We start from the raw sequence: 25,245 nt of genomic DNA, 5'->3' as shown, positions 1-25,245 counted from the left end.
TTATTATTGGTCCTAGATGGTTGTCACTCCCCTCAAATTTATACAGAAAAGTTTTATGAATTTGAAATAATGCTCATGTTGCAAGCTATGTGGTATCCCCTAGAACAGAATTTTTATTGGCAAGCCCCTTGAGCATTTTCCTTCCACACTGCATCTCAAAAGAAGAAAAGAAAAAGAAAAACATAAAAACCCATATTCTGTAACTTTAACAACTTAACCACTTGAAAGCACAGTTACTATGGGAAGAATATAAGACATGACCTATGATCAAGGAAATTAAATCTGGTACAAGGGATGGGATCAGGATACAAAGCACAAGTGTCACTTATGTCCTTGTATACATGCCATTAAGATAACATGGGTGGGCACAGGGAATGTGCAGACAGAAAAATCAATGCTAAAAGCTTTGTAAAGAATCTGAATTGAGTTGGGTCTTTGATATATGTAGGAAAGTAGGTTCGTAGTTGGGCTAGAAACAACGTGGGTCTTATTGTGGATCATGAAAATTTGGCCTAAGGAGGCTTATTTTAATATAGGGAGCAGCAGGAGGCCACTTAAGGCTTTGAGTAGGGAAGTCCTCAGTCTGACAAACTGGAATGGTTAGGTGAGATTAGCCACCCAGAGAAGAGCTAGGCTATGGAACTCGGGATTTATGCCCACTTAGTGGAGCTCCCTACGAGTAGGTTCTGTAACCTACTGCCTATCTCCAGTGCCTGAGGCTCAGGTGCTCAAACAGTGGCCAACTGGATGCAGTGTTGACAGTCCGACAAAGAATGAATGAGGCTCTGACCAAGGAGGTGGATGAGGAGTCTTTGGCCTCTCACTTGTAGTCTGTGAACTACACTTTTAATCTTGGATTAATAACAAACCCAGCCTGAGGAGAGCCTTATACATTTTACTTATAGGGTGACTATTCAGAAGTCTAACATTGTGGCTCCTGTTTGGTGTCCTAATTACTTCTTCTGAAGTATTTGAAAAGGAGAACTGTACCAGCTGTGAACACTCAACTGTTCTAACCCAGAGGTGGCTCAAAACAAATAAATAAATATTGAAATCACAAGCTTTCGTAATAAATTTTATCCTACCTTTAGATTGTATAAAGATCCCTAGATTAATAGCTCTTCCAAACCATTTCTCTGATTAAATTTTTTTTTAATTATAAGCTCTTTCTTGTGACAAATTCTTCTTTTATAAAGAGAAAGCCTGGCTTTGGCTTATAAAAACTGTGTTTTTATGCCTCACAGTAAAGAAATCCAAAAGGTAGAGTGCCATTTAGGTCTGATTTTGCTGCCTCTTTTGTGGCCATGAAATAGGACTTAAATTTTCTTAAAAAATGAGTATTTTTTTTCTTTTAAAATCCAAGGAATTCTATTTGAACCCTTTTGTATTCACTAATTTGCAAATTTTATATTCCCTTGAAGTTGTTTTTTTCCGCAATGATCAAAATATTTAGTATTCTGCCCACGATAATGCAAGGTAACTACTATAACTTCTACTTCAGCGAGGCATTTTTTACCATTTATATTCTTCTCTGGGTAGCATAGTTAAGTATTTAATGGATCAAAGTCAAGCAGAAGGAAGTGATATCAGTATGAAAGTTCTATCCTAGAGTGAGTTATAATTCTGTCTTTTACTGGAATAAAGACATGTCGGATTCATCAAATTTACTGCTTTTAAGCTGAGAAATTTCTATTGAACAGTTGAAAATTCAAAAAATTGACACACCAGAGAAATGATAGAGAGGGGATAGAATTAGTAGAGCTATATATTCGATATGTCTTTCAAATTAACTCTTAAACCCATGTGTCTACCTTGTACAATCGTTCCCCTTTATCTGCAGTTTCACTTTCTGAAAATAAGTCCGTGGTCAACCTTGGTCTGAAAATCAGTGAGTACAGTACAATATGATATTTTGAGAGAAGAGAGACAGAGAGACCACATTCATATAACTTTTATTACAGCATATTGTTATAATTGTTTTATTTCATTATTGTTGTTGTTAATCTCTTATTGTGCCTAACTAGTAAATTAAACTTTATCATGTGTATGTATATGAAAAATATACTGTATATAGGTTTTGGCACTATGTGCCGTTTCAGACATCCACTGTGGGCTTTGGAACATATTCCCTGAGGATAAGGAGGGACTACTGTATAGAAATTAAAGATCAGTTTTTGGTTGACTTTAACCACTAAATAGATGAGATTACTGTCACAACACAGGCAACTCTAAGCAATGTTATGAAAAGATGTACAAATAGGAGATCTTAATGTGTGATTGACTAAATTAGGTCAGTATTGAGTGTCTCTTTCAGCTCTTTCAGAGGACATAGACAAAAAGGGTAAGTCCAGAGGAGAGACTGGGATGATGAGGATGAGATCCTACTTGGCTATCAGCTTCAGCCAGAGCCTTAATATTAAGAGGCATACCTGAAGGCCGTGACATAAAGGAAAAGCCTCTCTCCCACCTCTAGAGGAAAGAACTGGACTGATTTTAGGGAAATGCATTTGACCTTAAATTTCATCACAGCCAGAACTATATAATATGAATGTATTAGTTGATGAATGTTCTCATTTAGAGAGATGATCCTACATGACTCTGGGGGTTACCATAGAGAGCACTGTGTGTGTATCAGGTAGGAAGCTGAGCTAGGCTTCTGAAATCACTTACTTTCAAGCTCAACATACTTTGATAATCATTTAGAGTAACTCACAATCAATTCCCTTCAAGACTTTCAAAGTCACAAATTGAAACAATGCTCATAATGAATTAAGCCAGTCAGTATGTGTGAACCAGGGTGAGCAGAGACATGAAGTAAGCAACAGTAAGATTTCACCTAATGATGTTGAGACTTAAATAAAAGGGCATGATACTGGGGAGTAATAGAAAGGACCCAGGCTATAGCTAGAGAGTAAAGGACTACAGGGGTTGATGCAAGGAGGTAATGATCAACTGGTTTATCAAGACCAAATGCAAATAGAAATTCTGATAATCCTAGTCATCTTATGTAATTTTCTCATTTGAAGTCACAACATGAACTAACACTTTCTTTTTTTTTTTTCTTTCCAAATGTGATAGGAAAGCAAAGATATCCTGTTAGTGGATCTAAACTCTGAAATCGACACCAATCAGAATTCTTTAAGAGAAAATCCATTCTTAACAAACGGCATCACCTCCTGTTCTCTTCCTCGACCAAAACCTCAGGCATCCTTCTTGCCTGAAAATGCCTTTTCTGCCAATCTCAACTTCTTTCCCACCCCTAATCCTGATCCTTTCCGTGATGATCCTTTCACACAGCCAGACCAATCGACACCTTCTTCGTTTGATTCTCTCAAATCTCCAGATCAGAAGAAAGAGAATTTGAGTAGCTCATCTACTCCACTGAGTAATGGGCCCCTGAATGGTGATGTTGACTACTTTGGTCAGCAATTTGACCAGATCTCTAACCGGACTGGCAAACAGGAAGCTCAGGCAGGCCCATGGCCCTTTTCGAGTTCGCAGACCCAGCCAGCAGTGAGAACTCAAAATGGGGTATCTGAAAGAGAACAGAATGGCTTCTCTGTCAAATCCTCCCCGAACCCTTTTGTGGGAAGCCCTCCCAAAGGACTGTCCATACAGAATGGCGTAAAACAGGACTTGGAAAGCTCTGTCCAGTCCTCACCACATGACTCCATAGCCATTATCCCACCTCCACAAAGTACCAAACCAGGAAGAGGCAGAAGGACTGCTAAGGTGAATTGTCTTCTCCACATATCCATTAGCAGAGTGCATGTTCGGTACCAAAGGGTGGTGTGATGCAAGCTCTCTTTCCTGCTACTCTCGTAGTTTCCTGTGTGGCTGTGAAATAGAAGGTGGGATAAGGCACTTTGGTTCTCCAGGAGTACTTTCCTCTAACTGCCACCGTGTTTAAACTTCTCAGCAGTGTTTGTCACACCCTGCTTTCCGTGTGCATGTCTTGTCACTTATGATTAAACTAAACACAAGTTTTTCCATTTTTAATGCTGCTATGCTTCTATACCTCTGGTAAGTTTGATCATCATGCTCTGGGTTGGGAGGGTGAGAGTCCTTGTGATTCCCTTTGTACTTCCCTGACACTAACACACGCCCTGCACACCCATCATATTACATTAATGTCCATGGTGGTGGTGTAAAATTCTCGAGCTTATCTCCTCTTTTAAATACTGACTAAATACATAAGTTTAGAAAAAGCTTATGTATTTACTGTTACCACTATGATCTCAGCTTTATTTAAGAGCAGCTTAAAATGCAGTTCCCATAAGTGTCTTTTTTTTACCTCTTCTAAGAATATGAAGGCTTGCCTGGATTAAGACCCTATGATCTCTATGTAGACTGACTTAAAATCCAATGGAATTATCAAAAATATTTAGGACGCTTATTGGTGGTTGCCCCTTTTACACACTTGCTTCCCCAGCTTCAAGCATTTAGCTGATGAGACCAGACCAATGTGAGTGTGTAAATGAGTATAGTAGATTTCACTTTGCAAGCCCTAGGTAGTATCAGACACTAAGACTCAGTAGTCTGTCCATTGTAGGAATCTGTCTTTTTGGAAGACTCTTTTTCTGTAGTAGTAGGTGGTGTTGTTGTTCGTCTGTCAAGAAAAAAGTTTTCCTTTTTGTGGCTCTCAAATTGGGGTATAGAGTAGGAGACAAAATGAAGCTGTATTTCACTGTTAGTGAGTAACTAAGGCTTCTCCCTCCCTCCCTGTCCTGTCAGTCTTCGGCCAATGACTTGCTTGCATCAGACATCTTTGCTCCTCCCGTCTCAGAACCTTCAGGCCAGGCGTCACCCACAGGACAACCTACAGCCCTGCAGCCCAACCCTCTGGATCTCTTCAAAACAAGTGCTCCTGCCCCAGTGGGGCCCCTGGCGGGTCTAGGTAGGTGCCTAGAGATAAAATTAAGTATGACTCTTTTGCTTTTGCTCATAAAATGATGATGCATCGGAAGACATTTCATACTCCTAGAGGGTTCTACAGCACAAGATTTGAGCATCCCAGGGAGCCCTTCTCTCACTTCTACTCCTATACAACCCCACACCCATTTGATATTCTTGACTTGTACTCACATTTGGCTCCTCAAGGCAGCATGAGACAATACATTCATTTTCAATATTGTAATTACTTGAACCAACTGGTCATGGTTTCCTGAGAGACAATTGTAAGGGATCCTAAACTCAGACCAGCTTCAGTAACAAAACAGGGTTGACATAAGAGAGGTTTGTCTGTCAACTGTAGCAACATGCATGTCTTCCATGTCTTTTACCATAATAGATTGAAGGCCTATGCCCTATCAACACATAGCCCTCTTAGCAGGAATATATGCCAAAGAAGGATATAAGTTAAGTCTGAAGCAAGAATAAGTCATAGAGGGAAAGTCCTAGGTTCAGGGCCCAGCTGTGTTCCTAGGCATATGGTAAGGGTAGATCAGGCACACATCCTAATCAGTCTCCGAACGCTTCTGCCATAGGAGCTCCTTGCCAATATTTTGGCTAGCTTGAGTGTTTTACTGAAGCTAGAACATAAGTCCTAGAAAGCCAAAGTTGAAAAAAGCAGAGAAATAAGGGAAGATGTGGAATTTTATCAGACATCTAGGATGCACTGATGCTCTTAATTCCTAAATGTGTCATTAGCTTGTGTGAGTTGCTGATCACTCTATGGTAGGACAGTGGGAAAGTCCATTTGACTGAGGGCTGGCCTTGCTCTTCTTTGTCCATAGCCTATACTTCTTTTCAGACTCCATGGTACAGTTTTCAGAAACCCTGATAATAGTTTTTGCTGTCCTGCTGTGGACTCTTTATTTTTCTGCTCTTGGCACATCTACAAACTCCAAATGGACTCTGGCTTGGGAGGTGGAGGACTGTAGATGAGGAAGGACTCTCCTCTCCTTTGATAAAATCTGACCAGGGATCCCGGCTTTCTCTGCCTCCTGCAGTCAGTCATCAGGATCCTTCTTTTGTTTTGTTTTGTTTTCCTCTCTGTCTCTGTTGTTTTCCTACAAAGGAAAATATTTTGGTTCTTTTACAAGAAGTCTGTTTAATCATATCTAGAATAGGGTGGCCAGAGGAGGACTGTTACTCAACTGCTGAGTGGCTGAAATCCGTGAGGGTATGAAAAGCCAGCTCGTCCCAGGTCTCTGTTCGCATTTACCCCATCAAGAGGCTCTCTCTAAAGACTTCATGTCTCTTGGGGGTTCCTTCATGTCTCCTTTTCTGCGTTGCTCTTTTCCCTGCACCCCCAAGTGGAGCTGGTTGGTACCCTTCCTTCACAGAAGACCAGAGTACTTGCAATGCAATGTCTGCAGCGAGATCACATCACAGAGCTTTGTATCTAATATCAATGCCCTTAAGAATTTTTGCAGCCAATATTTAACAAGTCAGCCTGAAAATACAGCTGGACCCTATAACTGTTTATTTATTCAGACGAAGCGAAGCTTTTTGGCTAGGTGCCCCTGTGGAGGCCTTGGGGTATACAACTGCAGAATACTGATGATTGTTCCAAGTTTGGACATGGGACTCAAACTGAGCTCTACAGTATAGTCCCTGTCCACTAGCAGGGATCCTCAGCCAAACCATGGAAGGTTGTAGGTCTGGCTTCCGCTAGACCCAGCTGGGGGACTGTCTCCCCTGGAGATCTGGGGGGTGGGGAGAGGGTATTGTAGAAAGCTGAGCCCTCAGTTTCAACTTGCTTGTATTTTAATCTAGCTTCAGAAGGTAATAAAATTAATGTTCTATACCCGTGTCCCCTTTTTCCTTAGTCCTTGCCCCTACTTTGTCCAGCTGGGCCTTAAATGTGTTGAAACACAATGTGGGGAATTTGGTGGGTAGGAATGAAGACTGGTATAAGTATATACTGAGAAAGCCTTGAATTCCTGGCAAATGTAATATTTCCCTCTCTCTCTCTCTTTTTTTTTTTTTTTTTTTTTGAGACAGAGTCTCACTCTGTCACCCAGGCTGGAGTGCAGCAGTGCTGTCTCAGCTCACTGCAACCTCTGTCTCCCAGGTTTAAGCCATTCTTGTGCCTCAGCATCTCTAGTAGCTGTGATTACAGGCGTGCACCACCACACTCAGCTACTTTTTGTATTTTTAGTAGAGACAGGGTTTCTCCAAGTTAGCTAGATTGGTTCTGAACTCCTGGGCTCAAGTGATCCTCCCACTTTGGCCTCCCAAAGTGCTGGGTTTACAGGAGTAAGCCACTGCCCCCAGCCCTAATATTTTTCTCTTTTACGAATACCATTCTCACTAATACGATATTTTCCTAAGTGAAGACAAGTTGTCCAACATGAAAGATGACAAAATTCTACCTTCCTTTTTGCACATCTAACTGGTGGAAATTATTAGTGAATGATCTGGCTTCCGTTAATACAATTTAACTGAGCGTGTTTTAAAATATGAGCAACAACTTTGTTCAAACTAAACCCATTTTTAGAGCCTGTATTGTAAAATATAAGAGAACTTTCTCTTCATTTGTTATGAAAGGGTATATTCTTCAGTGAAAATGAAGTCTAATTTCTGTATCTGTGAATAAGTGTTTGAATTAACGTAGCATTTGAAAATTAAAATTGCCCCATGCCTTGCTGCCAAGGAGGCAGAACAGGAGAATGGGGTGTCGGGTTTAGAGCCAGTGCGCCTGATTTTCAGTCTCTACCACCAGACTATGACCTTCTGAATTTTAATTAATATCCTTGCACCCAGTTTTCTCACCTCCAAAAAGCATGCTGATTAAGTGAAATGTCCTGTTCTGAAACCCACCACTCTCTGTGAATATACCATGTGTGCCCATGGCCAGATGGCCAGCGTGCTTGATGAAAACGGAGTCAGGTAATACCAATGTCTCAGACTAAGAAGCTCAAAGATAGAATCTCGTGCTCCATCACTCCTAAACACCATTTTCAAAGTATTCCCTCTTGGAAATGTAACATCCCTAACCCAGGTCTGAAGAAAACTTTCATAACTAAAGAATGCCATGCTCCAACGCTCAAAGCAAGTAGGTTTCAGTCCTCCTAGGATAACATCGTTTCCTCCATTTTTATATATAAACACCTAAAACTCCCTTGGCATCGGCCAAACTTTATCTTCCCTTTATGTATATAGCTGTATCAGCGTTGGCAGCATTAAAAAGTGGAGAAACTTTGAAATGGTTTCTTCAGGATGCAAGCATGTTGAGATCTTCTGCACATGTGTGACCGCTGGTTTCCATAAGACTCCAGACATGAGCCAGTTGCCAAATGAAAAGATCAAATCCGTGACTCAGAGAGTGCAATGGATTATCTTAATTAACTACATCATAATCAGCATGGTTTGTGCATAAAAATATATTCACTTAACAAATAAGTCCCTGCTATTAACAGGCTCTGTTCTAGTTGTTTGTGATGTATCAGACAACTAGTGTCTGTATGATAAAGGCTTATTTTTTTGATGAGTAGGTACCTCTAATGAGGAAAGTTAAAAAGACATGGTAGGAAGAACATGGGCCTCAAAATGCAACCAGCATTTGAATGCTCACTATATAGATTAGCTGGCTAACTTTTACAGTGATTAATCGCTCAGAGTCTTTCTTCTTCCCACATCAGCCTCAGGACTGGAGGTGTTAGCTGCATCGAGACTTCCCAGAGAGTTGTGTTCTCTGAAAGTCAAGAATCTTCTTCAAGCTTGGCTCCTGATAAGTATTTTTCTTCCTCTTACTTCAGGTGGTGTAACTGTCACACTCCCTCAGGCAGGACCATGGAACACAGCATCTTTAGTCTTCAATCAGTCCCCTTCAATTGTTCCGGGAGCCATGATGAGTGGTCAACCTTCAGGTTTTGGTCAGCCTGTCATTTTTGGTACAAGTTCAGCTGTTCCAGGTTGGAATCAGCCTTCACCCTTTGCAGCCTCAACTCCCCCTCCAATGCCTGTTGTCTGGGGCCCTTCTGCATCTGCGGCACCCAATGCTTGGTCAACAACAAGCCCTTTGGGGAATCCTTTTCAGAGCAATATTTTTCCAGCTCCTGCTGTGTCCACTCAGCCCCAGTCCATGCACTCTTCTCTCCTGGCCACTCCTCCTCAGCCACCTCCCAGAGCTGGCCCACCCAAGGACATCTCCAGTGATGCCTTCACTGCCTTAGACCCACTTGGGGATAAAGAGATCAAGGATGTGAAAGAAATGTTTAAGGATTTCCAACTGCGGCAGCCACCTGCTGTGCCTGCCCGGAAGGGAGAGCAGACTCCTTCTGGGACTTCGAGTGCCTTTTCCAGTTATTTCAACAGCAAGGTTGGCATTCCTCAGGAGAATGCAGACCATGATGACTTTGATGCTAATCAACTATTGAATAAGATCAATGGTAAGCCACTCACCACTCTGCCTACTGTTCCAACAACTATCTCCACTGCCACATGAACCTAAATGAGTCCCCCAAATGAACCCTCTCCCACCCATCAATAGCCTTGCTTTTGCTTCTGTTGGCAATCAAGGGTTATGGAGACAACTTAACCATTTACCTTTTGGTGATAACTGTTTACCTTAGTCATTTCTGAGGACTGACCCAATGCTGCCCTCTAGTGATAAATCTTAAAAGGGCTGCCATGAGCTATTGAAATGTGATGACTGGTGGCTCTTGGAGGGCTGTATAATAAGGCGTCATCCATGTTCCAAAGCTTTAAGTGAGGGGATTCTGAATCTCTTCCACTTCAGATAAATATGCATAGCTTTCTCTTCTGAGAGGGATAATAATTATTGGGATACCTAGTATTTGGCGTTGATTTTTGTTCCACTGATGTAAATTTCAAAAGTATGGAACTAAATTTCAAAGATAAGCTGACTCAGAGACTGGCCTGTATTTGGAGAAAGCTTGTCTACTGATTGCCTGGATTTTTTGCCTTCTAGAACCACCAAAGCCAGCACCCAGACAAGTTTCCCTGCCAGTTACCAAATCTGCTGACAATGCATTTGAGAACCCTTTCTTTAAAGATTCTTTTGGTTCATCACAAGCCTCTGTAAGTATCAACCACTAGAAGCTGTTCTCCAAAGTACATGCCACATAGAGCTCTGGCCTCCTGAAGTAACCTTGCTTTTATAATAGCTTTTTTTTTTTTTTTTTGAGACAGTCTTCCTCTGTCGGCCAGGCTGGAGTGCAGTGGTGCAATCTCAGCTCACTGCGACCTCCACCTCCTGGGTTCAAGCAATTCTCCTGACTCAACCTCCTGAGTAGCTGGGACTATAGGCACATGCCACCACACCTGCTAATTTTTGTATTTTTTTTGTAGAGATGGGGTCTCGCCATGTTGGCCAGGCTGGTCTCAAACTCCTGACCTCAAGTGATCCATCTGCCTTGGCCTCCCTCAGTGCTGGGATTACAGTCATGAGCCACCGCACCTGGCTATAATAACTTATTGCTGGTAAAACATGTTTGGCTAAGATTTGTCACCAAGAACCTTCACAGTATAAACATTGATGTAAACTGGAGAAGGATTATTTGCACAAGAACTATTATCTTCTGAATTTGAGAAATAATATCACATAGAAAACATTTTTCATATCTCACTTAACCTGACCCATGAAAGCATTTCGGGAGAAAATTGAGCCAAAATACCATCTTGAAAACCTTTCAAAAATGTAAGTTCTTAATTTTCCAATAATATTTCTATAGCTTATAAAAATAATACTTCCCATTTGGGGGAGGCAAATGAAATGCATCTGAACCTTGATTTTCACGTAAATAATATACACTGCCACGTGCAAGCAGATGGAAACAAATCACTGTAAGCCTCGTATAATGTTTGATTGGCCGATTGGCCTATGGCCTAAGCGAGTTCGAAAGAATTTTGGAAGTCTTCATTGTAAATTTTTTTTCTTATGACTGTAACTGTATTTATTGACTAGATGATTTATCTTCTTAGGTGGCTTCTCCTCAACCTGTATCTTCTGAGATATATAGGGATCCATTTGGAAATCCTTTTGCCTAAATTCTGTAAGTAGAAGATCCTAAGAAGTCTATCTCAGGGGTTTTTGTGAGAAAGGGTGACATGGAGTAAAGAGTGAAATTTTAATTTTAGAATTGGGAAGAGGGTAAATATCTATAATTTAAGAATAATCAACATGGAAATCTATACTTAGATCATTCAATAATGACTAGGCTGGGCACTTAAGAATAGAATTCCTAAACACATCAAAAAATAGTAATAAACCCTTGGGGATGTGGATTTTTATCTTATCCCATTTTTGGTTTTTCAGTTCTGTGTGGGAAGTAAAACTCAAAACAACACATCACAGGTTTCTAACCTTTTAACTTTCATATTGAAGTGATTGCAAAACAACCTAGTAATAATTTGGTTTCCTATAAAGGGTTCAGATTCTGAAGATCTTCTGAAGCCACCATACAAGTCAGCAAAACAGATTATGATCATTACTCCTCTTGATGGTATTAAATCTAAAAGTTTTAACAACTGTTAAAGATCTCCTTCATAGGCAGTAGGAGCTCAAAATGAGTCTGAAGGTTGATTCTTCTGTCTAAGATTCTACTTAATCTTAGAAAGTGATTAGGTTGAATCACCCTCAGCTGAAACCCTGGAAGGGCTCAGTGTAACTCTTTCTCAACAGAAGGTGACAGCAACTTTGTTCTCATCTCAAAAGACTGAATTTAGTAGGGAAAAGAAGGTGCTCCCCATTTTAGAGCAGGTAGGGCAGCTGGTAGGGGTAGAACAATAGGAATAATGGGAAAAAAAAAAAAAAAAACCCAAACCCTTTTTTTTCCAATCTTGTCTCATCCAAACAGGACTACTAAACTATGATTTGGCCCATCTAGAATGTAATTATTTTTAATAGATAAATATCTTAAATGTGGTAAGAACAATAAGATTGAGCTTATAGGCATTTGGATCATTTTCCCTCAACTCCAGTTCTACAATGTCTGTGTTTCCTATAGTACCTTTCCATAAACTGCTTCAGAGAACTGGGTAAATCATTCAAAATGCAAATTCCTGGGTCCTACCGCAGCCCTAAGGAATTTCTCTTTGGTGCCAAGGAAATGCTTCCTTTTAACAAGAGTGCAGGTGATTCTAAAGGTAATAACGCAGTAGAGTAGATATTTAAGAGCTAGAAGTCTTACTAGAGACTCATTCTCACCTTCCACTCAAGGGGAGATACACCCAAACCTATGGAAGGAGTAAACAACACTCGGAGTCAAGATGGATTGTATGGACTAAATTGAATGAACTAGACTTCTCTTTGGCAGTCCTTTCTTCTTTAGGTCATGAAGGAAGGATAGTTTAGGTCAACCTGCTACATCAATAGATTGGGTAAGGGGAACTCTCATGGGATAAAATAACTAACATTGTTGAGCACTTGCGCTAATCATTTTATTAGATGCTCTACATTTATCATCTTCGTCAATCGTCACATCAGCCCTAGGAGATACTATTACTGACATCTTTAATAATGACTTGATATTTAATACATTGACATTCAGTTCAAAAATTCTAACCACAGGTTTCTTTCTTCTCCATACCTCTCTAGGAACTTGGTCTGCAGACCATCCGGAGGAATAAAAAGGTTGGCCTTAGTAGTCAAAAACAAAGCTGATAGCCAGACATGCCCTGATTTCTGCCTTTGTTCCAGCTTTGACATATTATCTGTTGCCTTATTTCTCGTTGCCTCTTCTACCTGTAAAATGCTTTTCACTTTCTGTCTAGGTTAAAGCTAAACTGAATCTATGGCTTTAATTAAATTAAGATCCTAAACTCTCTAGCTTAAGTGTAAATGAAGTACAGTAATTTTCCTACTGAACCCTGCTTATTGTGTCCCTGGAACATTCTAGAACACCTGCCTTCTACCCTCTGGTTGGGAGACGCAGCCACCACATCCCTTCATCTCATAGTGTTTTGAATAAATTTTCAAATCCTTATTGTTCAAAGTTGTTCGGGGGTTCTGTTTCAGAGCATAAAACCTAAAGGTTATAGTAGAACAAGGCACCTTCTTAAAAGAAATCTTGCTTTAGACTGTCAGTTACAGAGAATTTCTAAAGTAAAATTGAAGCAACTACAACTTCTCCTTAGACACTTTGGAATCTAACCACTGAAGGACCTTTTTAAAGAGATAGCTTCTCTTCTTTCTGAAGATCAATTTCTCCCAAGGCCAAGATTGTCCTTTTCTCCCATCTCCTGCTAGCCATTGCAAATGAGGGAAGAGCATTATTCATCTCTCCTCTCGTTTTCTTCCTGATTCTTTTTTCAGTCAGTTTTGCTCCTGGGTTCAAGTAGCATTACCACTCTTTCACAAGCAACAGAGATTCTCACAGGGCAAAAAAAAAAAAAAAAAAATCTAATGATTCACAGACAGCTCTGGAGCCTCTCTTCATTCTCGGTAATTGCTAGTCCCAAGAACTAGAATTGCAAATGGGCACAACCTATATCCTTCCTGTGGAAGAGGAGGCCTTTCTCTTGAGCTGAAGTTCCAGAAGAGCAGTTAATGTTCAAGAGAAATTGAACTCAACTCAGCAACAAAGGACTCTATTTTGCAGAGCAACATATCAGCTAAATGTGATTGTGCCAAACACATTAGGTGCTTATTTGGGGTCGTGCTAGGCCTTTAACAAGTAACTGGAAAACCTTCTTGCAGCCACAATCTCATCGTCGTTAGTAGGAAGATAAGTGGGGAGGAAAAAGTTGAACAAATGTTTGGGGTCACCATTGAAAATCTAATGTCTGCAATATTTTTCTCCTCGTAACTTGGAAACGTTCCCAGTTCATTTTCAGTCCTGTTGTGAGCACAGTTCTGAAGGGTTTATTCTTGTCAAAATAAGTTTGTTTTGTTTTGTTTATGTTGGGTTTTTAATGTTGTCTCTTGACCCTTAATGCTCAGGTTCTTGTGGGAGTTCATCAACCACACCCAATGTTACCTTGAGGGGGAAGAAGAGGGTGATGCTCAGAAGCTAAACAAGACAGTGGCCACATGACCCTCTATTGACTAGCCCCAAGTAGAAAGTCCTGTGGTTTTATGTTTAATGGTAATAGCTGATCATATATGGCATAATTTTCTATCAGCTTCCTACTCAGTCACTATAAACACAGACTTGAAATAGTACTTTAAATGTCCAAATACCTAAATGTGGTAAACTGGAGGTAACTATTTCTAGGTAGTTCAATTTTTGAAAGTCATGATCAGCCACACAACTGTTTTGTACATACTTATTTTCTCATGCACTTTTCTGTATGCAAATAAAGCTATAAATTTACTCATTTCAATAAACTGGAGTGGCAGAATATCATGTGGTACCATCGGTTTATTCTACCTGCTTTGAGTTGATATTAGAGGCAAGCTATAAAACATACCAGTCTGAAGTGGAGAAAATGTTAGCTATAATACATTCTGGATTGTCACAACAATGAAGAGAAAGTGGAAATCCATGAAATAGGACCATGGGTAAATTACCATCTGATCTATTTCAGCACCTTCTTCTGTCTCAAACCTACACACACTCCCTTTCTGGGAGTGTAAGGAAGACTAGTAGACCTGTACCAGAACAACCTCAGCTGACATCCACTATAAAATCACTCATTAGTGCACTATTGGTTCATGCCTTTTACCCTTGGCTGCCTCTTGTTTTTTATTCAGTCATGTTTGACCTCACCAAGACACAACTGTGTGGACTGCTCTAGGCTGGCATAGGCCCCTCTGGAGAGCTGTTGCATGAGATGAGCGGGCTGATGAACAGATGTTTTTAGCATTAGAACACTCTTAAACTCTCTCACCTAGTATAAAAGTTCAAGGTGCTCATTCATTTTAAAAAGACCTGCAACTACAAAAAAGAGAATCCCAAGGTGGGCTTTGCTTGGATGTAGAAGTCTTGGTGTTAAACCTAACTTCTCTGAGGAATAAGACAACATTTTGGGGAAGGATTATCTATTGGTGTATAATATTTTGGAATGTTCCTTATTTCTGCCTTACCTTTCTCCTTGACCGAAACATTTGATCTCTTTCTAACAATAGTGAGGTGGAGTAGAAATACACTCCATACAAAAGCAGGTTCCAGGAGAACTGAAAGTAAGCCACAGATGAGCTAGAGAAGGCTGCTGATAAGAACATGTTGCACAAATTATCTAGCTTATCCAGGTGCTCTGCAGTGCGTCTAACCCATTGAGCCTGTGTGTTATCTCCACGTGGCTTAATCTGTGAGATCTTGCCAGAGGTTAACTTGCTGGTGTGTACAAGAGGAGGACATTCCTTTCAGTGCAGTACGAACTACTGTTGATCAAGCAGAGAGCGGCAGTTACTGAAGTGTCCCTGCAAAGTGGAAACACACCTGTTCCTTATATAGTCGGCTCTCCTAACCTCAGATTTCGCATCTGCAGATTCAACCAGCCACAGCTGGAAAGTATGTGAATCGAAAATACAATAAAATAAAAATAATGCAGCAATTAAAATAATACAAATAAAAACAATCCAGTATAACAACTATTTACACAGCATTTATATTAGTTATTATAAGTAATCTATAAATAATTTGAAGTGTATGAGAAAATGTACCTAGGTTATATGCCATTTTACATGAGGGACCTGAGTATCCACAGATTTTGGTATCTGCAGGAACTAATCCTCCACAGATACCAAGGGATAACTAATTTATTTAATAAGCAGTGGTATTCACACCTGTGTGCCAGAAGTTCCACTTTTCATGGTGACCCTATTATCTTGGAAAGAGAGTTTCCTTTACATATCAAATATATCTAAGCTAAAAGCTGAACTTTAACAGCCAGCATACCCCTAAATTTCTCACATAAAAGCAATACAAAGGGCTGAGGTATAGACTTTCCCAAGATAATCTTGCATCTGTGAAGTACTTTACCATTTATGCAAGATAACGTTATTCCATTGATGCCATTCATAATCCTTTGAGGTGGGATCTGTTGGTGTAAGTCTTACTCAGGCAAGACTGACATCCATGCTTTAAAAAAAGCTGCACTCTACCCCAACTCTTAAGGGAGTGTTTTTCACAGTATTTTATTATAACAGTGTGTGTTGTAGTAGAGAGATCCTTTCATCCATTGATCTCAGACTTTACCATCAAAATATTAACTGTGGTGTCTAGAGAGAGCCAGAGGGTAATTTTGTGTCTTTCCTGAGGTGGAAGCAAAAAAAAAAAAAAAAAAAAAGGCAGGGGGCGGGGGAACAGAGGATGTAGCTAACTCAGGAGTTTGGTTGGCCGTGGAATAACCTGATGAGTGAGGACTCTGACCCATATTCCCGGAATAGGTTTAATACAAAATCCAGGAAAAGATGGGAGCTGCCCCAAAGCCCCTGGTAAATATTTAAGCTATTACCATTTGAGGAGGTTGCTAAATAACAAAACAAATAATTATTGCTGGGAAATGATATGTTTTGAGCTAATTCCCTTCTGCTAAAAATAATTAAAACTCATGTTCTAGGCTGATATGACCAACAGGGACATGTACAAGGCTATGTACTGGCAGCAGCTCTGTTAACACGTCGTAATTATAGCAATGCTGATGGACAAGGGCCAGCCATTTGTCATCTCACCTGATGAGTGGCCAAGCCCCTCATTTGCCCTTGCTTGGAATTGTGTCCTGTATTTAATTACTAAACCTCTACCACGTACTGAAATCATACAAGTGCTTGTCTCCAGCAAGACCATGGTGTGGGCTGCTCAGTGACAAAGAAGCTGGCCTTCTGCAGAGATGAAAGATGAGGTTGTTAAAAATGGAAGGAAAAAAAAAAAAAGCCCAACTCTGAAATTCTTTATGACTCAGTTTTCCTTGTGATATTGGTTGTGGAATTTTCTCTCAACTCTTTATTCACTTGGTTGATTTCAATCATTATTTTATCTTACTTATAAGAAAGCAGAATCATTACTGCTCTAAAAGTTACAGGGTAACCTGACTGGACTGAAATTGAGTGGAGGATGCTTCTGGGGTGTGTCTGATACTGCCTCCACTTGTACCTACTTAGACTAATTGATCACCATAGAAATGGGGTATAGCAGAGGGCTGAATGGAATTAAGATAAATATTGATAGAGTTGGCAAAATCAGAAAAGAGGAGGGCAGAGAGGCACCCATGAAAATGCTGAAATGACTGGAGAAGAGGCTGGAGACTGAGTGGGGAGGGAGTCATACAAATAGTCAAGAGTATTGGTGAACAAAAGGGTAGGACATGGCATAGACAGACACTGAGAACCTCAAAAGAGAAGAGGATTGTGCTGAGTCTTCCTTTAAAATGAAATGCTATAATGTAATCAAGTGTGCCCTACATAGTTCTATGTGATGGTAAACAGATCTAAGCCACAGGAATCCTTATTACTGTAAAGGGACAGCCAGACTTACATCACCTCGACTGAACTTCACAAAGAGCTTCAGAACCACTCAGTAGAGAAATTTGTTCTTTCCTCCTTCATTATAAAAGAGCTCATCTGAAAATGCTAGAAGGAAAATGGCACAGGACCAGCAAGGAAGAGAGCTGGGCTCTGATGCTTCCCCTGCCCTAACCATTCGACCTTAAGAACAAGGATGTCATTTTCCCAATCTGCATTCATTCATTCATCTATTAGTGCTTGTAATTCATAAATGTGCTAGACGCAATGCTAGATGTGAGGGGCATAACAGCAAATAAGACACACCTAAAACCTGCAATTGATGGTGATCTCCAAGTTCTCTCTATTCAATGAGTCTAGTTATCTCCACTGACTACACATGTTGTAAGTGGAAGCCCTAAAATTTCACGGTGGTATTGCGAGACCTGTGGATCTTTGGACAGTCGGAAAGAAACAGCTATGGAATGTACACTAAGATCCCTTTACTTACTGCTAAATGACTTTCAAGAAACAGTTTCTATCACTATAAAAGAGCCAAATGGAAATGACCCTCAAGACATTTATATCAAATCAGTAAAAATTAAGTGTTTCTGCCTGCAGGTCAGAGTTTTAATGTACATATGCCTGTGTCTGCCTTAAAAACTGGGAAAAGTATTATTAAGCAAAAAACTTAGTTCACTATCACAAAGTTCCCAAGAAAATTGAAACTAAGAAGAAAACAAAGGGCAACTGATTGGTGAAAACCCTCGGCAGAGTGGAAAACCCTGGAATCAGAGTTTAAAGACATGGTTTGTTCAAATCTCACCCCTGCCTTTTCTGTGTGTGTAGCCTTGCAGGTATTTCTCTGAGCCTCATCTGTGAGACTAGAATAAAAGCTTACCTTCTATGGAGTTGACAGGACTCAGTAAGAAATTTTATAGTAAAGCACCCTGTAAGCAACATGACATAGTTAAAATAATAATAGTGATAGCAAGGTAGGAAAAGCCTGAGATGTGGAGCCAGATACAGCAAGTACAAATTTGCAGTTACTCATCCCTGGCTGATGCTGGACAAATGATGTAATCTCAATGTGTCTCCATTCCCTCAGCTGTAAAACAGGTTATTTTGAGGACTAAATGAAATTGCATATATATGTATATATGGCCTGACACATATTAGAAGTTCAATAAACATTTATTTTGTAATTTGGAAGCCTGTAAGTGTTCTACAAATGAAAATGTTATTATGTTCACTGCTCTAGTCTAACGCATGATGATGCTTTATTTCTGTGACATACACACAGAAACATAAGCCTCATTTCAAATCATGTCAGACACATGATAAATGTTAAGGACAAGAAAGAGTTAAAAGCATTATAAAAATGTAAGGCATATTATTCATATATTTTATATATTTATATAATATATAGATTATATAAGTATGCATTATAGTATGTAATATATTATTACATACTATATATTATAATTATATAATTTATAAAATGTAATATATACTATAATTTGGCTCTGTGTCCTCACTCAAATCTCATCTCAAATTGTAATCCCCACATGTTGAGGGAGTGACCTGGTGGGAGGTGATTGGATCAAGGGGACAGTTTCTCCTGTGCTGTTTTTGTGATAGTGAGTGAATTCTCATGAGAGCTAATGGTTTGTTTTTGAGACAAAATCTCGCTCTTGTCTCCCACGCTGGAGTGTGACAGCGCGATCTCGGCTTACTGCAACCTCCGCCTCCTGGGTTCAAGCAATTCTCCTGCCTCAGCCTCCCGAGTAACTGAGATTACAGGCGCCTGCCACCACGCCCAGCTAATTTTTGTATTTTTAGTAGAGACAGGGTTTCACCACGTTGGCCAGGCTGGTCTTGAACTCCTGACCTCAGGTGATTCACCCGCCTCGGCCTCCCAAAGTGCTGGGATTACAGGCGTGAGCCACCATGCCCAGCCAGCTAATGGTTTTAAAGTATGGCACTTCCTCACTCTTGCTCTCTCCTAATGCCATTTAAGACATGCCTTGCTTTCCTTTCACCTTCCACCATGGCTGTAAGTTTCCTGAGGCATCCCTAGCCATGCAGAACTGTGAGTCAATTCAACCACTTTTGTTTGTAAATTACCCAGTCTCGGGTGGTATCTTTTTTTTCTTTTCTTTTTTTTTTGAGACAGAGTCCTACTCTGTCACCAAGGCTGGAGTACAGTGGTGCAGTCTCAGCTCACTGCAACCTCCGACTCTGGGTTCAAGCAATTCTCTTGCCTCAGTCTCCCAAGCACCTGGGATTACAGTCACCCACCACCATGCCTGGCTAATTTTTTTGTATTTTTGATAGAGACAGGGTTTCACCATGTTGGCCAGGCTGGTCTCGAACACCCGACCTTAGGTGATCTGCCCACCTGGGTCTCCCGAAGTGCTGGGATTATAGGCGTGAGCCACTGTGCCAGTCAGGTAGTATCTTTGTAGCAGCATGAAAATGGACTAATACATTATATATTGCCAATATATAATATATAATTAATATGCTATTAGTATACTTTACTGCTCTCATTATTTTTCTACATTACATTTAACCTGAACTATAGTGATAAAATAAATACAAATGAGCAATTCAGAAAAGCCCCCTATTCAAACTAGTCAGCAAAAAATATCCACTCTCTCCCTCATCCCCCTTCCATTGATTTAGTCTCCAAAGAGACAGGTGATTTGTCAATCTCCAGTCACATCAACTTATCAAGTCTAATCATCACAATTTCTAATCAATTAGCATCAAATCTAGTCAGTATAAAGCATCCCATTCTGACTGCTTTTCTGTCTTTATTTCCGTAAGTATCTTGATAGGGTCCAGAGAGGCCTCATAAGAGCCCTCAACATTGCTACAGCATTTTTCTTTTTTTGAGACAGAGTCTCACTCTGTGGTCCAGGCTGGAGTGCAGTGGTGCCATCTTGGCTTACTGCAAATTTTGACTCCCGGGATCAAGCAATTTTCATGTTTCAGCCTCCCAAGTAGCTGGGATTACAGGAGCACACCGCCCCACCTGGCTAATTTTTGTATTTTCAGTACAGATGAAGTTTCACCATGTTGACCAGGCTGATCTCAAACTCCTGGCCTCAAGTGATCCACCCGTGTCTACCTCCCAAAGTGCTGGGATTATAGGGGTGCACCACTGCGCCTGCCCTGCTACAGCATATTTGACAGATTTGTACTGTTTCCAAATGTAGCCCATCTGTTATTAGCCAGGACTCACAGGAAGTGTCTTTCAGGCACGGACTCATCCCATGACATAGTTACAAGAGTTGTGGCATCCATTCGAATCATCTTGTTATTTGGCAGTTCTGCATGGCCTACACTCCACAGCAAGCTCAGGAAGAAGTGAGATCAGTCCCATTAAAGACCTCAAATTCTCTGCATAAAAAGGAGAGGGGCCAAGAAAGTAGGTGAAAGTAGATACATTTTACCCCAGGTAGGAACATCAGTGGAAAAGGTAAGGCAGTATTGGACAAAATAGCTGTATATTCTGTCTTCCCTCAACCCCACCCCTTGTTTTGCAGGTCTTTATATGTGCTAATGTTTGAAATTTACCTATAGGTAATAACAATACTGATGAAGTCCCTTTAAGAACTATATCCAGAGATGTCTGATGTCCTTCTTCTCAAGGTAGTCATCCTCAGTCTCAACCCTGGCTACACGTTAGAATGAACCACAAAAGCGTGATTTTGAAAGCATGGATGCAGAGTGTCATCACAAGTCAATCAACTTAGAGCTGAGCGGACAGCGGGCAGCCATCACTACTGTTCTCAAGAGTCCCCAGGTCATTCTATTTTTGCAGTCAATGCTTTAAGAGCAGTTGTGATGTTCACATTCTCTGATGTTCCCAAAAATGCACTGCTCTTCCCACAAGTGCTGGGAAGCATGAAATGTGAGGGGAAAATTCTTTTTCATGGGCAGGAACAAGTTTTCTATCTCAGATTCTATCTTGTTGACATGTGTGATGCTGAGATAAGGAGACCAGTCTTTCTGGTGGATGCCCTTAATGCCTTCGGGAGTTTACATCTCATTCTTCAAAATGTTCCACTCTGCCTATAAGGAAAGCCAGGATTATAAATGCATTTGCTCACATGGAAATAACCCACACAGCCCATTTGCAGATTAAAAAAAAAAAAAGAAGCATCTACGTCTGTGCCATCCTTTCCATTAAGTGCAGTTCTTTACTAACTTTGACTTTATACCTCCATGAGAAGCATCCACAGGCTTTTTTTCCCCCAAAATTGCTTACTCCCTCATCTTCCACCCAACCCCTCCAGTCTTGCAAAATAAGAACTGCTGGGGGTTCTTCATTTTTGTTTCTGGATTTTTTTTTTGGTTTGTTTTTTTTGTTTGTTTGTTTGTTTGTTTTTGCCAGAATTTTGCTCTTGTTGCCCAGGCTGGAGTTCAGTGGCCCCACCTCGGCTCACCGCAACCTCTGCCTCCCAGGTTCAAGCGATCCTTCTGCCTCAGCCTCCAGAGTAGCTGGGATTACAGGAGCCCACCACCATGCCTGGCTAATTTTTTGTATTTTTAGTAGAGATGGGGTTTCACCATGTTGGCCAGGCTGGTCTCGAACCCCTGACGTCAGGTGATCCACCCACCTCAGCCTCCCAATGTGCTGGGATTACAGGCGTGAGCCACCGTGCCCAGCCTTTGTTTCCATTTTCACACAGCACTGCTGCCCATCTTAGGGACTTCAGCATTCACAGGCCCATTGCCCTACATCTACTTGTCAATATGAGAAAGCAGGAGGCCAAGAATTACAAAATGATTCTCCTTTGGTTGGACTTCAGTACCCAGGCCACCCAAATTGACAAAAACCCTGAATGCAGACAAACAATACTTGTTCCCTGTCCTCTGGCCCTTTGCAAATAAATGCCTTACCCGACCTGCTCTGCCACCCCACTCGCAGCCACCCAGCAAGAGCAGCATGTCAGCCTGCTGGAGCTTTGCAGCTGCAATCTGCATTTTAGAAATAAGCGTCCTCACAGCAGAGTACACGCCCAGGTGAGTCAGTTACTTTTCTGCTTGTCTCTGGAAGTTTCCTGTAGGATTAGCATTTCAAGGTCTTTTTAGCAGCAAAGTACATAACAATGTTAATCCACATTGCAATATACAGAGCCCTAGCATTTAAACTTTGAAAAAAGATAAGAAAATACATAGGGTGCATCTTTGCAAGTTTTCTATGGAAATCTGCTGCTGTTTCTGGGTATTTATTTTCAACAGACACTCAAATGTTAAGATTGAGGTATTCTTTAAATATTTGGAATTATAAAATAGAGCTTGTTTTCACCAGTGTGTGATAAACCTGGGTTTATTAGTGCCTGATGTCTAAGAAGTTTAAAATTAAGGAAATTAATCTTTCCCTCACTCTGCCTCAATGTCTGACCCCTTTAACATTTGGATACATCACCCTTTTGCCTCCACTTTAGGCAAAGGTTAACTATTTTGTTTCTTTTCCTTGACATCCTGAGTTGTGTTCAGAGGCATGCATTTTGTTTAGGGCCATTTGGGATTTAGGTCATATTTCTTCCGTTCCAGAATTGTGGTGATGCAGACCTGTCACTCAGGCTTTGACCGAAGACACTTTTTCTCCTTTTTCTCTGATCCTAATCAGGAATGCAAAGCCTATGGCAAGTCACCCAGGAAACAAATCACCCAGATAATAAGTGTTTATTGAACACCTACACTGTACCGAGAAATGGTGGCGGTTAGGGTCACATGAGGCATCCTTCCTTCCAACCTGGAGTCATCGGAGTAGACATCGAACTGTGTAATTCAATACAGGATGATCTGTCCTGGTGAAAGTACTGAAATATTCCTCACTTCAGCAGTATGGCTGGGGGGAACGTCTGCCCAGGCCCTGTTCCTCTGCTCAGACATAACCATAATCTGCTTCCAATTCCCCATTGGTCATTTGACTCTTGGTTTACCCAAATGCTGTTTTGAACTTTGATGTCTGTCTCCAGTACATCTTCGCCTGCCTCTTGGCTGCAGTTGCAGGCCACCACTCACCAAGTGGGTTATTCACAGGGCTGCATCTTTCAGGAGGGGGCACCCAGAGGTGCTAGACAGACAAACATGGGCGCTGCATCCAGTGCTCGACCAGACCTTTCCTTCATCCCTCCTCTTTCCATATTATCTGTAAAGCGTTGTACCATTCAGGACATATTTTTGTTTGGTGGGCATCTGGGCACAAAAGGAATGTGGAAAGGCAGTTCCTCCAAGTTGCTTTAGCTCTCTTGAACTTCACCTGACCCTGTCTTCAGCTAAAAAAAAATAGTAATAATAATTCAAACAACCCACATTCCTAGATTGTGGCTCCTGCTGATCAAAAATGAGAGGCTGTGGGGAAGCTTCTATTGCTTTGAAGTGCGTACCCCCTGGGTCCTGGCCACACTCAGCTGTTTCAGGGAGAACCGGAAGGCCCCCTTAGCTGGACCCCAGCTCCAGCAGCTGCACGGCTGAGTTTGGTTTGGCTTCGTGGGCTCCCATTGCTATGCCCTCTTGAGTTTGCCCGGGTTGCCCTGCTCTGAACGCTCTGTGCTTTGCCCTTTGACGGGGGTTGAAGTCAAAACAGAGTGTTCAGAGCCCTCAGTCATGAAGTGAGATGATTTGTTTGAATAATAGCTAACTGAAAATTGCAAAATAACTTTTAAAAATATAAATTTACCCTCAGAATAAAGCATTCCTCTGAAGCTAGACTTCCCAGGCTCAGGTCGAGGCCCCATTACTTACCAACAGTGTCAGTTTGGGCGGGTTGCTTGGCCTTTCTGTACCTGGGTTCCCTCGTCTCTAAGATGTGGTTTTATTTATGTCCCGGGACTACCGTAACAAAGCACCACAAGCTGGATGGCTTCAAACAAAAGAAATGTATTGTCTCACAGTTCTGGAGGCTAGAAGTCTGAAATCAAGGTGTTGGCAGGGCCATGCTCCCTCAGATACTCTGGGAAGGGTTCCTTCTAGTTTCTGGTGGTGGCCAGCACTCCCTTGTATTTTGTTTTTTGGTTTCAGGTCTCTCATTTCAGTCTCTGTCTCTATCATCACAAGGCCATCTTCACATCATCTTCCCGTTGTATGTGTCTTTATAAAAATGTCCCCTTTTTAAAAGGACACCAGTCAGATTGGATTAGGGCCCACCCTAACGATGGCATTTTAACTTCATTACCTCTGTAAAGACCCTATTTCCAAATAAGGTCCCAATCTTATTTGATACTTAAGACCAAATAATTATCTGGGGCTTAGGACTTCAACATACCTTTCAGGGATGGCGGGCAGGCACAATTCAACTCATCACAGTGGTAATGATAACATCTATCTAATAAGGTTTTTGTTGTGAACATTAAATAGATATACATGTAATGTACTTACGACATCTGTGCCTGGCGCATGGTAAGAACTTAATAAATGTCAGGTATTTAAAAAAAAAAATAACCTTGCTGTGCTTTCACTTTGATATCTTTCTTGTTTAGGAAGGAAGGGTTGGAATTACAGCTAGCCTTCAGGGCTCTCCCATGGCTGAAGACATCTTAGCCACAGCTACAGTGACCTATTATTACTGGAGAACTGTCAGGGATTTCTAACTACTGTTTTTTTCTTTTCTTTTTTCTTCTTCTTCTTTTTTTTTAAAATGAAGATTAATGTGCCCATGAGAACTGGCCATGAGGGGGATATCATCTCTTATGTTTCTCAAGGTAGACCATCAATATTAAAAACCACCCTGAGCGTAGATTAGTAGCTCAGAGCACTGCTTCTGGAGCCAGGCAGCCTGGGTTTGATCCCATGCACCACAATTTACTGGCTCTGCGCCTTAAGTAAATTCTTTAGCTTCTCTAAACCTGTCCCTCACCTGCTAAGTAGGAAAGATAATGTGTCCCGCTGTGAGGAATACCTGAGATAACAAAAACAACATGCTTACA

General features: G+C 41.0%; 2 protein-coding genes across 4 annotated transcripts in view; both read left to right on the top strand.

Annotated features, from left to right (window-relative positions):
* The window catches only part of DAB2 (DAB adaptor protein 2), a 53,538-nt gene extending 39,283 nt beyond the window's left edge, over positions 1-14,255 (top strand). For 2 of the 3 annotated variants that reach the window (XM_021939327.2, XM_021939326.2), the window contains 6 exons: positions 3,079-3,732; positions 4,735-4,897; positions 8,706-9,338; positions 9,881-9,990; positions 10,894-10,964; positions 12,509-14,255. In XM_021939327.2, the coding sequence (XP_021795019.2) occupies positions 3,079-3,732; positions 4,735-4,897; positions 8,706-9,338; positions 9,881-9,990; positions 10,894-10,959 (1,626 nt within the window). In that variant the 3' untranslated portion in view covers positions 10,960-10,964; positions 12,509-14,255. The remainder of the gene's footprint in view (positions 1-3,078; positions 3,733-4,734; positions 4,898-8,705; positions 9,339-9,880; positions 9,991-10,893; positions 10,965-12,508) is intronic. The other variant, XM_021939328.2, reaches the window with a different exon arrangement.
* Positions 14,256-22,165: 7,910 nt separating this feature from the next.
* C9 (complement C9) overlaps positions 22,166-25,245 on the top strand; it is an 83,165-nt gene continuing 80,085 nt past the window's right edge. The window contains exon 1 of the mRNA XM_003899603.3: positions 22,166-22,333. Within this exon, the coding sequence (XP_003899652.2) occupies positions 22,257-22,333 (77 nt within the window). The 5' untranslated portion in view covers positions 22,166-22,256. The remainder of the gene's footprint in view (positions 22,334-25,245) is intronic.

This window comes from Papio anubis, chromosome 5 (assembly GCF_008728515.1).
Source record: "Papio anubis isolate 15944 chromosome 5, Panubis1.0, whole genome shotgun sequence".
Classification (NCBI taxonomy): domain Eukaryota; kingdom Metazoa; phylum Chordata; class Mammalia; order Primates; family Cercopithecidae; genus Papio; species Papio anubis.
Note: the sequence above shows the minus strand (reverse complement) of the source record. Positions and strands in the feature narration are given on the sequence as shown.